This window comes from Diplotaxodon limnothrissa, linkage group LG9 (genome assembly GCF_057381915.1).
Source record: "Diplotaxodon limnothrissa isolate DT_005_m linkage group LG9, D_limnothrissa_male_GT1.1, whole genome shotgun sequence".
NCBI lineage: Eukaryota > Metazoa > Chordata > Actinopteri > Cichliformes > Cichlidae > Diplotaxodon > Diplotaxodon limnothrissa.
Genome location: NC_140604.1, coordinates 30,015,441 through 30,032,445, shown reverse-complemented (window position 1 = coordinate 30,032,445; position 17,005 = coordinate 30,015,441). Strand labels below are relative to the sequence as shown.

Genomic DNA, 17,005 nt, shown 5'->3' with positions numbered 1-17,005 from the left:
GTATCTACCGTCACAAAAATCTGATATCTTAGAAACTGCGGACGCTCGGCCGCTAACAAACATGCAGGCAGACATACAAGCTGAAGCAGTTGCACGCTGATCGTTGCTTCAGCATCACAGTTTATTGGTGAGAAATGAAAACAGGCTGCTTCATTATAGACGATGACTGCTTACACTGCATTAGAGGCTGTGTAGGTGGAGATCTACTATAGATACTCATTTTGTTTCATTTATTTGTGTAGCCTGGACGCTTACTGCTTTTACAACATTTGCGCAGTAATGAGGGCAGAGATTAAATCATGAGCTCAATTAGATCTATGTCATGTTTACTCACAAAGACCTTCCTAATGATGTGCGGTGCTTTACTGATAGCTTTGCTTTCGTAACTGGCATTTCTTGCTCAAATAAATCAGACATACATTACCGGAAATAATAATAATAATAATAATAATAATAATAATAATAATAATAATAATAATAATAATAATAATAATAATCTGGTAAATCTTTTAACAACCCGAATACCTTAGTTGAGATTTTTACGACTGACGTCACCGCGCTTTTTACGGCTCCGCACGACGTCACCACGCATCTCTTCCAAACAATGCTCAGGAAAAAGCCACGTTGACGATCCAGACTTGAGTGTAGTCCACATTTTCAGGCAGAATAAAGCGGGAAAGGCTTTAAAATTGAGGCTCAGCTCGGTTTCCGCAGCAGACCCCCACATCTGAGCAGGCAGCATGTCATCGCCGCCGAAGGAGAAAATCGAAACCAAAGGCGGTCATCTCCCTGCAGGTAAAGCTCCCTGTGCTGTGGTGCTGGGGGTGTTTTTTTTTTAAGCCTGTTATGAATCTGAAGGCCTTTTGTTTGTGCAATGTCTCAGATCAAAAAAAGGAGAGAAAAGATCACATGATGGTGATGATTAATACTTATGCAACCCTTACACTGGCAGATGCCTTAGACTATAAATCGTCTGTGGTGTCCAGATTGCGTTTAGAATAATTTGCCGTAATTGTCTTTCGCACATTACCCTACTTCCTGATTTGCGTGGGCTCTTGCAACATCACATTGCTGACATTGTAGCGATTGGTGAGGATCGCCGGCCCTTTAGAAAGGTTTTAGTTTCATTGTTGCCGCTAATAGCTGCTCAATGGCGGGCGGTGACGTGGAGGCCATGGGCTCGAGGCTTCAGCCATGTAGGCTGCACAGAAACGGGAAAAGGTGTACGTGGACATAAGCAGTAGCAGGCAGGGCAGTGGGCCACAGCAGCTGCAGGACTGATAACACAGTAAGATAACCAGTGCACCTCGCACCCAACCTGTTATCAGCGGGAAGCTCACAACACACTCATTAACTTGTAGTGTGTGAGGCTGTCCGAGATCAAGGACAACCACAGAACAGTCGTCCAGCAACTGCTACAACCGACCTCTGTGCAAGTCACAGACATGATTATGTCAGCATGTAACAAAATTCTTAAAATTCATTTATTTTTGCTTCTTCAAACGCTGGCTATAAAGTCAAAAGGCCCAAGTCACCTAACTCTCCAAACACAACTAAAGTGGCTTTTTTAATCTATTTAAATTTCCTGTTTTGATAGTGAGACCTTGGACAAATTCTTTCAGCTGATCTGGCAAATCACTGCATACGTGTTCTGTCTCTCTGTGTGTGGGTGTGCTCCAGTAAAGGCGGGCGGTATGAGGATAGTGCAGAAGCACCAGCCAACTCCTGCTCCAGAACCACCGCAGAAAGATGACAGCGAGGAGTACATCAGCAGCAGGTAACGCGCTCGCTTTGGAGAAAGACCCGAGCAGTCGAGCCATCGCTCGGGTAGAGGGATCTCTTGAGGTGACTGTAAACCACAGAAAGTCAATCAAAGGACCATCGAAACCACCACAAAAGACCTACAAAGAGACGGAAATGGCAGAAGATATGTGCGACGTAGCCACAGTGACGCATAACTATCAAAGCGGCAGGCAAAACAAATACAGAGATGAAATGACTGCACAGATATGCAAAAACTAAGCATTGTGCAGGCAAAATGAAAGATGAAAGTGCATGATAAGACACTAAAGGGCTGCACGGGGATTCAAGATGAAACTAATGTGCAGTGTTTCAGTGGTGAAAGGCTTTGTCATATCATGTGTTTTTTGTGGGTTTTTTTTAATAAAACCTAAGTACACACATATCTGTTAGTCTGTGTGCAGCCTTTAACTGTGGTGATTTGTAAATTGCTAATCACAAACACGCTCTGCAAATTGCCAACCAAGGCATTTAGCGGCTTTCGCTTTTCCGTAAGGCTGTACTGTAGGCAGTTCCGCGGCAGACTTTTCATGTGTTGTCGCCAGCTAATTCAGTAAACAACATAATTACTGCATAATTACAGCATTAACTCGAACAGCCTATTCAGCAGTCGCTATTGTTTTGCCATAAACAGGCACGGTTTTAATGTTTTACATCACGCTGGCTCTGTTTGCGAGAGACAATAATTGTTCCGTCTCCGCATTAGCATGTTCGTCTTTTGTTGCTTGAATTGCATTGCTTGTGCTGAGGTCTCTCCGCTCTGCAACGGCGTCGTTGCAAGTTGCTCCTTATTTTCCGGGTAGCTGCGTGTGTCTGTCTTTGAATCTGTGCTTGTACACTCTCCTACATCTCCTCAATATTCACAAGGGTACGTCAGCTGTGTGCGTATCAGCACAGGTGGCATATTCTCACCACATATCTGTGTGTGTGCGTGTGTGTGTTAATAAGAGGTGGTAAATGGGAAGTGACAGGCAGTGCACAGCAGTGAGCAGGGTTCAAGAACATTGCCAACTGTCAGGAAATTTTCTGTGCACAACTTTCCACACGTACGCACACTAAATGACATATTGCATGGTCTTCATCTGCAAAGCTGGTTGGTTGAGTCTTTTCCTGTAATTCAAAGCAGGACTAGCATCAAGCCTGTCAGCACCAGTAAGTCATTTCCTGTTGCCGTCTTCTCTTTTCTGCCAAGATGACGGGTGGTAATAATAGAGAGGGCATTAAAGTTTAAAAATTGAGGCCAAGTATTTATCGCAAGTACAAAAAAGCACGCGGACTGCACTTTATACATGTTGTAGATGGTGATCGGCGCTATTCCAGCCTAACAACTATGTACTTCCTTAGTTTGTCATGTTGTTTGAGAGTATATAAAAACAAACTGCTTGTCACCGGTGCAGTACAAAGGATCCTTTACGATTCTTTATCCAGTCCTATTTGCATCATCTCCTTGCATCGCATCATGACTTTAGGACTTGCACAGTTAGAAATACACAAACAACAATATCTGGAATCTGCAGGCAAATATCTGGAATTTGCCTGCAGAGCTTACAGTGTAGAAAGATCACATCTTTTTGCACTAATTAGGAAAATGGAGCATTTTCTTCACCCTGCCCTGCCTGCTCTCGTCTTTTTTAAGTGCAGGTGCACGTTCTTCGTTGTGATCTAAAGATTACCTGTCAGCACATCTACAAAAAGAGAGGCAGAGTAAGTGCACTCACTAAATACAATCAGTGCAGCTCTCGGTCACACGCACTTCTGTCAGTCCCTCTTTGTATCACGCTGATGGACGTCTAGCAGGTGGCTACTGGGTAAATTTTGTATTAGTTGCAGCCAGTGGAGCGTTTTAGTCGGGGGAACACCTGCCTCTCCCAATCTAGCTGAGATGGACAGATGAAGCAAGGAAAGAAATAGGTGGCTGGGATTATGGAGAGGAGAGGATTAGGATAGGAGGGGATTATTATTGTATGGTAAGGGGTGCTGTGGCAGTATGAAGATAGGAAAAAGGACAGGTAAGAGATGGAGAAGGGGTGGAACGAGTGGAAAAAGGCCAGAAAGGGGAAGCAAAAGCTGGCCTCCGAGCTGGAGCTTCCTGCTCCATAATCGTGTGAAAGTTGTTCTCGTAAGCCATCAGGAACCACTATGTAAAACATTCAGGTACAGTGTGATGTACATTACAAGAGTAAGAGAAGCAGAGAAGTTTAATAGGGGTGGAAAAAGTGCCACTTGGTGCGTTACGAACTTCTTGCACATCTTTTGGATGGGACTCTCAGCTGAATGTCTATAAACTACATGCCAGGTGATCGGCTTTGCGTCGGCTGCACTACAGGTTGTGGTGAGAGGGGGATATGTTCCAGAGACTCGGAAAAAGATCGACTCAGTCGCTGCACACATACACTGTATGCAGGAGCTGTGGTGAGACGTGCAGTAGGTTGACAGCTCATGGTGAAAAGTTGAGAGGAGAGAGAGGGAGATAAGGGGGAAGAGGAGGGAAGATGGGCAACAGGCATTAGTTTCTATGGCAACCAGCACCTCGCCCACGGCAACAAACTTCCTGCTCTGCTGAAGCAGAGAGAGAAATGGGTGGGGTAGAAGTAGCAGTGGCTTTAATGCTTAAAAAATAAAAAGGTTAAAGAAAAACGTCACGCAGATGGATTATTGCACATTTGACTTAACAGTTGAGATTTCTGACTCTCCGTCACTCTTTTCCTCCCCTGTTCCTCTCTCTATTTCCTCTAACTCTTCCCCTCTCCTGGCACTAAGCCTCCCCAAGATCCCACGCAGCTCTCTACTGCCCCCTGCAGACTCATCCTGCCTGTGAACGCGGCCACATTCCTCCTGCGCACAGAAAACCAAAAAAGAGGTCTTTGTCACTTTTGATTTCTCCTTCTCTCTGCCCTCCTGTCGTTCCTCTTCCCCGTGCAGATAGAGTAGATTACAAAGGTGTCAGTAGTCTAATCTGAAGGATAATGCTTTTGTGCGGGATCTAGATCAAGGTATCAGGGCTTGCCATGGTGTGGTTTTACTAATCTCTGATTAATAAGTCTTAAACTGAATGACTGTTATCTGTTTATCAAGTGTGACTAAAACCTGTCATTAGTGTTTGTCTGCAGCTGGTGATTATGCAGTGGCTGCAGACAGCTTGCAAATTACAGGGAAAATCGGAACCCTTGGCCCTGCAGTGAGGAGATCCGAGGCTGGGAGAGGCATTTGTTGGCACGGTTTAGGTCTGCTTGTTCCATTAGAGGGGAGAGTTGCTTAAAATCAATACAGAGCTGTTGCCTGTGATCACCTTTATGCTCTGATGCAACATGTCTATCTGGAAGGGAGTAGTCTCTTCCAGAATGGCAACACTCCCTTTCACAGGGCACCAAGGGTCAGCGCGTGGTTTGATCGTGGTTTTTCCCGACTCGGAATTGACATTTGGGTGGGTTGCATGACTTCGGATGTAAGCACAGTTGGCGCACTTACAGGAAAGGCGATGAGTCTGCATTGCCTGTTATTTATGACCATTTGATTAAAATATACGTTGTGCATGAGAAAATCAAACCAATATTAACAATTTTAATGAATTATCTTAGAATTTGGCTAAAGCCTCTTTGAGTTGGTCCAAAAAACAAAACAAAAAAGCTGAAGTAATCTGACTTGTATGGTGTTGCCTTAACAGTCACCAGACTGGAGAAGACCTCCGCCGTCATCAAATGAAAGAATATCGTTTGGTAAAACATGTCCCATCACCAGAAAACGAGTGCCGAGGTGGATTTAAACTGTTCTGGTAGCAACATATTGGCCAAGGATCTAGGAAAAAAGCCACATTCCAGACGTGAGCGTACTCCCAAGGAGAAAAAAAACAAAGTTTTGTGTGTTTAGCCAGTTGAGCAAAAAGCTTATTTTTCTTTGAGTCCGATCAAAAACAAAACTCTTAAGACCTGAAGGAGCCAAATGCTTGACTGTTTTACAGCTTAACCCCCCACCACCACTCCCAGTTTGTCTAGACATGTCTTATCTGTCTGCTCTCTGTTGTTATGATGCCCTGATGCCAGGAGCAAGAGACACCCTTTGAAACAATATCCTTAATTCTATGCACTGACCTTTCTCTTAAATCTATTTTTTAAATAGCTCTCACTTTATTGTCTGTTGTATAATATTTCAGGATTTCACCTCAAAGTGCACATTGGAGAGGGACACTCAGTACAATAGAGACAGCTCAGCATGAGTCCACACTGTGCATTGCTATTCACTTCAACCCAAGTGTTGCATCTGACTGTCGCTTCAGATGAGCCAGAAGGGCTAAAACAACTCCTGTGCATATGTTACATGTTTTTATTTCTACGTCTATAAATAGAGTTAACATCCAGGATAAACTGTTTGAGATGATCTTCTGAAAAGCACTTTTTCATCTTCACTTGCTGATTTACCCTCCACCTGCTCCCCAGCTAGCCTTAAAAAAAACCTAACTAACTTGGTGTTGATTAGAATAAGGAACACTTGCGGTGCTAATGTGCTACGTTTTCAGTTAATTGAATTGCTAATAGAGAACCTCTCAACCTCGCTTTTTGACAAGTGGCTAGCATGGCGTAATCAATGATATTCGACGTATCTAGGCGTTAATGTAATACCGAGGTGTGAATTTTCTCATTAAGATGAGTGCCTAGATGTAGATCGGTAAATCCGATGTTTCACAGATGTGTTGGAAATCTGCAACTGTTAATTGGAAAAGTTGTGCGCGAATCATAAAAATAAAAATAAAAATTTAAATAGAAAGGAGCAGATGGGTTGAAAATGTTTGTATTTTGACTGCTGAGGCTGCAGTTTGAAGTGTGTGTCCAAAACTTTTCATCTTTTTTCAATCTAAATTAGGCCGGTAATGAGGTAAGCTGTAAGCTGGACATGCTTGCTGCTATAGTTAATGTCCTTAAGTGGAGTTTTGAAGGTGGCTAACTTGACTGCACTTTTAGCCGGAGGGGTGACTATGCCGTAAAATTAGACGGCACTCGTTTGTCATGTCAAGGTCGATACTTACCTCGGGTTCCGCATTCCTCCTCCTCATCTTTTTCTCTGCCTCCATCCCTTCCCTCCATGTCTGAGTGAGCGCTCGCCTGCCTCTCTCCTTCATCCTCTTTTACTCTCCTCTAACAGTTTGTTATTATATAGGTATTTCACTCCCTGGGTCTCTCTGTCCTCTTTCTCCTCCTCCTTCTACAGTACTTTACCCCTCATCGCCTTTCTTTCCTCCCTGTCCTCACTTTTCTCTGTTCTCCTTTTTCTCCTCCTCCCTAAATCTTTTTTCTTCATCTTCATCACCAGGCTTCACTTTAGCTCTCTTTCTCTTTCAGGGGTTTAGTTTTCTTACTCCCTCCTCCCTTCCCCTCTTCCTTTCCATTAGAAGCTGTGAGCCTCAGTGTTTGGCCAGAATGAATGGGAGCTATTTAAGCTGCTGGCAGGTCCATCCGGGGTGTGTAGTATGTGTGTGTGTGTGTGTGTGTGTGTGTGTGTGTGTGTGTGTGTGTAGGTAGGTAAGTGGGTGGGTAGGTGTTGTAGGTTTTTGGCACCTTTGGGATGTTCCTTATTTATTTGATGTAGGCAAACTTATGTAAATGTTGGCATAAACTGTATGCAGACAGCTGTGCTATTGACCTGTTTTTAAAAAAAATCCTTTCTAATTTCTCTTTTCTGTCTCCTTTGTGTTTTTTTCTTTAAAGTCCACCGAGGGCCCCTGTGATTGTGTCTGGAGTGGTTACAAAGGTAAGACACACATTAATACAGACCACCAGTGGTGTTGAAATAAGCATTATAATGTGGTTTATATCTGGGACAGGGGTTCTACAGGGACCATAGAGGCTCAGCAGAACAAGACAGAGAGATGGGAGAAAAAGCAGGGGAGGGAAAGAAAATCGAGAAAATACTGGTGCCAAATGAGATGAGGGAAAAGTGGCTTATCTGTAATTTATGAATCTGGTTTAATAAAATGCGGTGCCACCGTGCAGCACCAAAACCTTCTGCAAAAAAGACCACAGAGTTGAAGCTGCTTCTCTGACACACGCCCAATCAAAACTGGAAATTGCAAGCTGCACATTGACTAGTAGTTCACTTTACTGCAAAATGCTGGGTATTAACCACATATGGCTTTAACTGCATCGGTGCCAGAGTCTGTTTAGGCTTTTACAGCCTTGACCTGCTGCTTTGAAAAGCAGGTGAAGGCTGTGAATAGCTGTTTGTGTTTAATTCTTTTGACTGTATGTGTGCGTGTGTCTGTGTGAAAAGTGTCCTTGACTGGCTGGATGGCTTCGTTCCCCGCTTTGTGTGTGTGTGATATCAGAAGGTGGCAGGCATCCCATTTATCCCCCGATCCTCCTCTAGCCTTCCCATTTGCCCCTATCACTGCCATCAAGCCCAGAGGCTAGCAGTGCACAAAGCCTCAGAAAAGCCTTTTAAGAGTTAAGTGAAACACTTCAGTGTGTGTGTGGTCTCCAGGGAGTTCCCCCCCCCCCCCCTTTTTTTTTTAGCCTACAAAAAAATATGCCTTCTGGCTATGTACCTTCAATTTTTCATTCAGTAGCTGAATGTGTTTCTAAAATGCATTTTTTTTTATAATAGAACTATTACCAGGAAGTAAAGCATCTAAAGAATGACTAGCTGAAGAAGAAAGTAGAAAAAAAGGAAGAAATACCATTACAGGTCGAGCAATTATTAAACGCCCAGAGTAAGTTTTTTTTCAGACTTTGTTTCTTCTTCTTACCTGTAATCAGATCACACCACAAAGTCTTTTTCTGTACACACATCCCCCCCCCCCCCTGAAAACTGTCAAAAGTCCTGAAACATAAGGTTTACACCAATAATTCCAATAATTTAGTAGCTTCCAGAACCAACTTTAGCAAGAAAACCTTGAAATAATGGTTTTCTGACTGACCATCAGTCTCTGAAATCATTGTTGAAGAACTTTGCTTCTGGTCTTTGACATCTGCAGGCATTCAGTTGTGCACAGCTCTCTTAAGATCATGATGAGGCCTGGACCTCCTTGGGTCATTGCATCACCTTGATTTTTTCTTTTTCAGTCATTCTGTTGTAGATTTGCACCTGTGCATGACCCAGTTTTGACCTTCAGCTTTTGGACAGATGGCCTCACATCAGACTCTAGAATATACTCTGTGTACTTCAGTATACAGAGATGTTTATAGGTGACCCAGTGACTGCAAGGTGACCACGTCATATGGCTCCAAAACAAGCCCAAATCATCACCCCTCCAAATGATCACTGTGCTTGATAGTTGGCATGAAGGGTTCGCACTGATATGCTTTGTTTGGTTATCATGAGATGTGGTGCCATGCATTATGGCCAAACATCTCCACTTTGATCTCTCAGTCTAAAGGACATTGTTCCTCCAACATGAGAACAGGCCTTTTGGGCTTGATGATGTTTATTACAGACATTTTAATCTTTAATTCGATTAAATATCTGAAAATAGGCTACATTTTTGTTGATTGTTGGCATTGTCATTTTAAGAGATGCCAGTCGCCCTCACTTCTTTTCACAGCGTGTTGCAATAAGACAGTTAATTTGTTATATTCCCTCCTATACCTCTGCAGTAGGACAGAGGTATTCGTGGAAAAAGCTTTGAGCTTCAGAAGAGAGTGAAGGGTAATTGGAGGTTAATATCATCCACATCCCCTCGAGTCAACTCTGGAATTTTCTTTAAATAAAAGAAGTACACACATGCACACTTTGTGCGCCCACCTACACACAAACACCAGCTTGCTGGAAAACCAGTGCACAGCCACACGCGCAGTGAAAAAAAAAAAGCCCAACACATTAAGCAGAACGGATTAGGGTCAGGCGAGGATGGGGTGGGTGAGTAAAGTTCAGCAAGAAGCTCAGAAAGACAGGCTGTGTTTGTTTGCAGAAGGTTGATTAAAAGGGTTATATAAGTCCGTCCATGTGGACATCCTAAGAAATGAGGCTGTCAAGGAACCATGTCTGTTATTTATATGATGGCGTAACACTCACATATGGTAACATCTGGATGAACGAGAAGGCATCAGCAAATTGCCAGCTTAAATGAACGCAAAGATTTCAGATGGAAGAATTCAAATGGCCAGTAATCCAGTCAGTCACGCACACAGCAGTGGACTGTATGTGCTTTTCATTCTTACTTTGAGCGCTTAGTTTTACAGCTTTAATCGAGCTCACCAGCCACCATCAACCTATATAACTGTACAGTATATAAAATCTCCTATTCACACTCATGCCTGTGTGCAAGTGCAGTTTTATTGCTCAGAGAGCAAAGCACAAAGAGAAGGCAACAGCAGATGGAGCAGGTAGAAGAAACGGGACAAACTGAGCGAGAAACGAAACGCTGGCAGAGATAGAGAAGTAAGGAGTGAGGATAACAACAAAAGGAGGACGAAATCCAACTGTGATTCTCCCCTAAGTTGCTGATTAAAATTCTGTGACTTGATCCGATTTAGAGGAAGCAAGGCTATTTATGTGCATTTTTCTTGGAATAATAGATTAAACCTGGAGAGCAGATGAGTGCTCCATACTGTACCTGTCATGCATCTTCAGGGGGATCAGTGGGAAAGGATTTAAGGGTCCACATACTGTATTATTTCACGCAGGGATAAAGTACACAAACCTGGTTATGAACAGAGTTCTATACACACACATACATTTTTTCAGTCTTCTTTAGATTGTATATGTTGTTTTATCCTTACACTACTAGCCTTGTGGCTTAGCTTTTCTTTTTAGTTCAACTTTGTCCTCATTTGCTGTTTATTATTTACCGTTTTATGTTTAGGGTGATAAGGACTTCACCCCAGCTGCTGCCCAGGTGGCCCACAACAAGCCCCTGCCTGGTGTCCCCAAGCTTCCCCCTGCCCAGCACATCAACCAGCACATCCACCAACCCCGCAAGTGAGCCAGGCACCAATCTACAACCAAGCCACCAAGCTACTAACTCCACCAGCCGGCCTTCCAAATGGAACAGATAGGATGAAGACGGTTCCCCACCAGGCACAGATCTCCTCTAAATAAAAAGAGTAATCATACATTTTGAGAAATTAGTCAGTAACGAGACACCTGAAGTCAGTAACGCTTCAGTGCAAGTCCCACTTTTAATACCACTGCTGCATTGGTGCCGCTCTAGTAGCTTTGCACTCTCCTTTTGAAGGATTATTTTCCACTTGAATAAGTCTTAAGGTGATGTAAACCGGTGAAGTCTTCTTGAATTGTTCTCTTCTCTCTTCTCAAAAAAAAAAAAAATCAAGTATAAACAGAGAAACCGATCTCAGATCTGAGTCTGTTTGGGGAACTTTGACAGCATCCAGTTAATCACAGCAACCTATCAATCAGCCTATTTAACCCAACCAAGCCCACGATAGGATCCTTTGATCTTCACAAAAGAACCAATCAACAAGTCAGGAGGTGGATCCCTGTTTATCAACCCTCCAAACCAAAAAAAAACCTCACAGAAAGCAGCTTTTGAGTGTATAATTCAGCAGCTTTGACAAGAGAAAGTACGACTAGCAAATTACATGACAGCAATAACCAATCGTTAGCGCATTAGTGCTTAATTGCATTCCATTTGACCTTGTCAACATATTATACATTAATGGTAGAAATGTCTAAAAGAATAAGCGATGTAATGTTTGATTGGCCTTCATTTGAAATTTTTGAATATATTTAAATATTACAGAAATGTTTGCTGTAGTGATGCCATTACCCAAGAAGCTTTTTGCTTATGCTTGATGTCATCAGTCAAAATGCTGACGAAGCTTCTGAGCCACAGTCGAACCTGTTGAGCTTTTATCACCGTTTCCTCCCAGTGTGACCGTTCTTACCTTTATTTAACAGAAAGGAGCCCCTCACAGTTGTTATCAGCCTCAGCTGTATCGGTATTTATCGTTTCCCACAAACGTAACCTGTTCACAGTAAAACTCTACCATCGGTGCCTCGTCGCTGAGATTTTGAAGATGCGCAGGCTCATCGGTCTCATGTTTATTTGTTGCAGAATGAAAGTGCAGCGAAATATGTAATGAAACTTAAAGAGTAGCACCGGCTGCGGGATGCTCTGTGACTGCATTAACATTAGCCCAGATATCACAAGGGACTTAATTACAAGGGGAACAAAGCATTACAGAGAAGCAGTCGAGCAAAGAGCGAGGCATTAAACTGTCAGATGAAGGTGAAAATGGGAACATTAAAGGAGAACAGCGCAGGTGTAACAAAAAAGAGCAGTTTCTACATTCCATACAAAAAGCGTCGAAGCAAAGACATTTCAACCACGCGACTGTTTATCGGCGTACGACGAAGATGCAGCGCGTTTGTCGTTACATGGCTCAACGCGTGTCAGAAATGTGTACAACCTCCCGAAACTCCAGATTGGGTTTCCCGAGAGTGATATGCTTTAATACACACAGACACACACAAACACACAACACCCTTTTCCTTAAAACCCACTTGCGCTCTAGTGTTATTTGTTGCAACACTAATGTTCAGGTTTCCAGGAAAGAAACAAAGAAAATGATGTTGCCAAGAAGAAGAAGTGATTTCCTCTGTTAATTTAATTCAATTTCAATTTTTTTTTTCTTCTCAGTATTTTTTCTTGAATTGTTCAAATTGTAAAAAGTAATTGAGTGGACTTAGGCATTAGGTATGGTTGTCATAGTAAATAAAGATATAGACTATCTTGAAAAACAACTTTTCAGTTTGTCTTTATTTAAACATATTTGTGAATGATGGGGACAGGGGGAAAAATAAACCTTTGTGGGAAATGATCTAATATTTTGCACTCTGAAAAAGTTCAGACTAGTCCCACTTGATGGATTGTGTGGATTGCGTGCTGTACCCCACCTAGAGCATTTGGGCGTCCCATGGTGAATTAGCACCATGCACTGAGGGATTAGGGCTCAGGTGGTGTTTTGAAATGAGACCGAAGCACCTCTCCAAGAGCTATCTGCTGTTTTCCCTTCATCACACAAGCACACACACACACTGTGCACCAGGTGTTAGTGCATGTAATCCATCTTTACACAAGCATCTGCAATCAGGTGTTCTGTCAGCTTATGTTAGCCCAATAAACCAGCCAGTGCAGGCTTACTTGGTACGAGTCTCAGTCAGCAGGCTGAAACTCCCCATTAAAGCAGACACAGTCTCCCCCACTCTCCTTGGTTGTATATAGTTCTCTCGGTGTGGCAGGCCTCTCATTCCCTGCCATGCCTTATTAGACTGACTGGGAGAACAGAACGTAAGTGAGACACTGCTCAAAATGTATTATAGTACCAGGCTCTGCATTTTTTGTCTGTGGGAGGATAAAACTGAGATGGTAATTTATTCTTAAATACTTGTTTTTGCCAGGATAAAAATGTTGATTGCTAGTCTATCCAGTGAACAATAGGTCAACGGTTAGAGCTAAAGATTGGTGTGAGAGATATACTGCAGTAAATACGCACAGGGGAAAAGTCTCGATTTTAAGAAAAATTGGTTTTCCTGTATCACCTTTTCTGATGTAGTGGAGAGTCTGACATACTTTCTTAACTCTTTACCCTGTTGAAAGGTCCCCTGAAGAGTAGTTTCTGTATATTTCAGGCATGCTTATAGAACAACATGTCTGGGTTTGCATCAGAGAATAGACGGGTTAGTCTTTGCCTATGCAGCTGCTGTTGGAAAAACATGGAAACTATTCTAGTAGTCATTGAACCACATCTCTATGGTTCGATGGAGGTGGTCAAATGCCATTTTTAAGGAGAAAGAGTTGAGCCATTCACTCGTTAATTGCTTCAGGTCGGTTCCTGTCGCTGCCCAGTAAGAAGCCACTGGCCTCCCTGTTAGGAGAGATATCCAAAATGACTTCTTGTAGTTGCGTATCAGCAGGTAAAATAGGTCACCTGTCTTGTCTGACTCCTTCAGGAGGCTACAAGGTTGTTGTTAAGTCGCTGTTTGGCCTCAGCACCAACTCATTCTCATTTAGAATCACTATATCAGTCCAAAGTATACACTACCAACTGCTGGCCATGTGGCTCTCAGGAATATTAAAGGAGACTTGAGCAGGATGAGGCCGGTCATTACTGCGACGGAGCCGCCTTAAAAACCTTGCTTTAGTGCGATGGTTTACTCAGACCACAGGTGGCACAGAGAGCAAAAGATATTTATCAGCCAGGTCAGAACGTTTTTTGGAGTTTGTGCACGGTCACTGGTAATGATAAGGCAGAATGGTTGAAATCGCCAAATTACGGTGACATTTTGGCTCCACTTTAAGAAAAAAACAAACTGCAAGCTCTCCTCTGTCCCATTTCCTTTCCATTCTAAGCCTTGTGGGACACCATGAATCCTGCTGTACATCAGTGGGATTTTCTGTTAAACCAACCAAGTATTGCTGCTGGAAATGTCTGACAGAAAGTGTAGCTTAGTGCTTTGTGTCAAGTTTGGTCTTATCAAAACTCCTGGGGAAAAATGGCTGTCTTTTACGAAAGAAAGTTGCTCCCTGTAAAGTTTTTCTTACTTTTAAGAGTGAGGCCGCTTTAGGATCTCACATTGTCAATAGTTCTGATGCCGATTGGATTGTGAGACTTTATCATTTATTAATCGTTTTCAGCTTTTCAGAATGCCGTTCTTTGAGAAGACCTTACTTTACCCCTGACTGCATCACGCTATCATTTCAGAATACTTTGGTTTTTTTTCAAAGAAATGACTATATTCCTCTAACTCTACCGGTTGTGTCACTGATTATATGTGGTTCTTGCTAAATTTGAAAGAATTGTGAATATAATGATAATATTTTTGAACTTTTGTTTATAATAAGGCCTCAGATCTGAATAAAATTTCAAACTTGTTCACAATCCATGTCATTAACATGTTTTATTGCATACCATGTTTTTCTTTCTTCTTTATTTTTTGTGGTATTATTTGGCAGAAGTCACTCATATCGCTTGCAGTGGGCAAAGCATACAAGCACACATTCAAAATAAAAGCGCTGGTATCAATTTTAAGGAGGATGCCCACAGCAGGACCACTTCCTGAGATTTAATAAAGACAAAAAATAAATCCAACCAGCTCAAATGTTTGTATACCTTTTAGAAAGGGTCTTTTTTTTAGTCTTTTCAACTTAAAAGCCTCACGTGTTATACTAGAACCAACCAGCAGAGGGCCCCTGCTGAGGATTCCCCATCAATTTCACAGGATTGGAAGAAGCTCTCATTCAGTGCCAACGCGGAATCAGGTCACCCTGTCTCAATCCCAGCCTGTAGCATCCCAGCATGACATAATAACTGTCACACTACCAGTGGACGGTGCGCTACTTATTTTGACACTTCTAAAATTTCTGTGAGAGATTTGGGTCGTGGGGTAGGGGTGGTGCTGACCAAGCCTGTGGCTCTTCATAATCCCAGGTTACAATCTTAGCCAACAGCTGTTTGAACTACAACGATGACCTAAATATGATCTGATTCATTCAGGGCTAATAGGTTTTGTCCGTTCCCTGCACCACACACTCACATGGAGCTTTCTGTTTGTGTGAAAATGGGATTTGTGAACAAGCTGTAACGGCACAGAGACATAAGCCTGTAATGACTCTAAAAACTGCATTCTGTTATTCCACAGAAACCTTTAAAAAAGTTGACTGACTGACAAAAGACAAACACAAAAGTCTAATGTAAATGAATTTGGCTTTTATTCATGGCAAGTTAACCTCGGTTGACTCGTGACAAACTGCAAACGGCTCTGCCAGCAAAAATCCATTTTCATATAAAACATGTTAATGTTAAATATGCTAATCCTGGAGCCACTTAGAGTTTCTGAAGTGTAGAGTTCAAGTAAATGTGCAGCTCGCTCCTCTTTTGTCATGTTCAAATTATTTCCTCTGGGCAGTATCTAAGCAGATTGCCACTCTGAAGTCAATGAAGTTTATTTGAAGAAACGATTTGGCTGTGCAGTGCCCTTGTAACCCCTTAGCAACTCATCACCATGTATATTAGACACACGCTCTTGGATAGCACTTAAGCCCCAATCGCCATGAGGAGTTAGGAGCGTGAAATTGTGCTCTTGAAATTCCAGACAATGTTATATCACTGCGCTCCCCGTGGCTCTGTGGGTTTAAATCACGGTTATTTTTCACCCCATTATTTTTCACTGTTTTAATGTCATAGCAGGAAACTGACCTCTCTGCTCTATAATGGGTTGGCTGTTTTTATGATCAGAGTGGCCACGTGTTACACGTCATCACTTCAGGCTCTCCTTTGTATGTCAAAACTTGCATGTAGTGTTTTGTTGTTTTTCTCCCCCTGAGCGGAGCCCCTAAAAATGCTATGGAGATCAAAAAGAAGACTGAGATTACTTTTCTAGCACTACATGGCTGAGGCATTTATAAATCATCAATAAGGCTAGGTTAATTGAGTCCACGGTCACTGTTAGTAGAAACTTTATTTCATTCGCAACATCCACACCTTGTGCACACGACTCATTCCCAGTCACTACGTGAAGTTAAGCTATGATCTGTGTTAACCCTTTAAAGCCTGGGCCATGAAATAATTACCAGAAAATTCTTTTTTTTAACTGACTGTTTAGTTTCTGATTGAATAAAAAATACATGTATACATTAATTTGCACATAATTGCTACATCAGGCATTGGTTTTTTGTTTTTTTGCAATTTACATTACTTTAAAAATGTGCAATTTATGTACGTTTTTTGGGGGGGGGATATCACACTGAGGGAAGCACGGTGGCACAGTGGTTAGCACTGTTGCCTCACAGCAAGAAGGTCATGAGTTCAATTCCACCATCAGGCCAGCAGGGGATTTCTGTGTGGAGTTTGCGTGGGTTCTCCCCGGGTATTCTGGCTTCCTCCCCCAGTCCAAAGACATGCACTTTGTGGGGATAGGTTTAATAAAAAATCTAAATTGCCCATCGGTGTGAATGTAAGTGCGAATGGTCGTCTGTCCCTGTGTGTTAGACTGGCGACCTGTCCAGGGTGTACCCCGCCTCTCGCCCTATGACAGCTGGGATAGGCTCCAGCAACCCTGGAAAGGATAAGCGGAAGCGAATGGATGGATATCGCACTGATAAACATGATACACTTGGCTTTAAAGGGTTAATTGGGTTATGAAGGGTAAATGCGCAGGAAGTAATCTAAAAATTTCTTCCCAACCTGTCAGATTCAAAAGCTATACATTTCAGTCTTCACCCTTAATTGAAAAATGTCATCAAAAGCATTTAAAT

At 42.5% G+C, this 17,005-nt stretch overlaps 1 protein-coding gene across 1 annotated transcript; it reads left to right on the top strand.

Moving 5' to 3' along the window:
- Positions 1 to 596: 596 nt before the first annotated feature.
- On the top strand, positions 597 to 14,497 carry dap (death-associated protein). Its single transcript, XM_085362995.1, has 4 exons — positions 597 to 795; positions 1,681 to 1,777; positions 7,500 to 7,542; positions 10,592 to 14,497. Exons 1-4 carry the CDS (start codon positions 741 to 743, stop codon positions 10,709 to 10,711), a joined length of 315 nt encoding a protein of 104 aa, XP_085219121.1. The 5' UTR covers positions 597 to 740; the 3' UTR covers positions 10,712 to 14,497.
- Positions 14,498 to 17,005: the final 2,508 nt, after the last annotated feature.

Excerpts from the sequence above, each read along its gene's own strand:
- dap (XM_085362995.1), top strand. The coding sequence starts at position 741 with ATGTCATCGCCGCCGAAGGAGAAAATCGAAACCAAAGGCGGTCATCTC. Across the intron at positions 1,778-7,499 it reads GAGGAGTACATCAGCAGCAG|TCCACCGAGGGCCCCTGTGA; the intron begins GTAACGCGCTCG and ends TTTTCTTTAAAG. Across the intron at positions 7,543-10,591 it reads TGTCTGGAGTGGTTACAAAG|GGTGATAAGGACTTCACCCC; the intron begins GTAAGACACACA and ends TTTTATGTTTAG.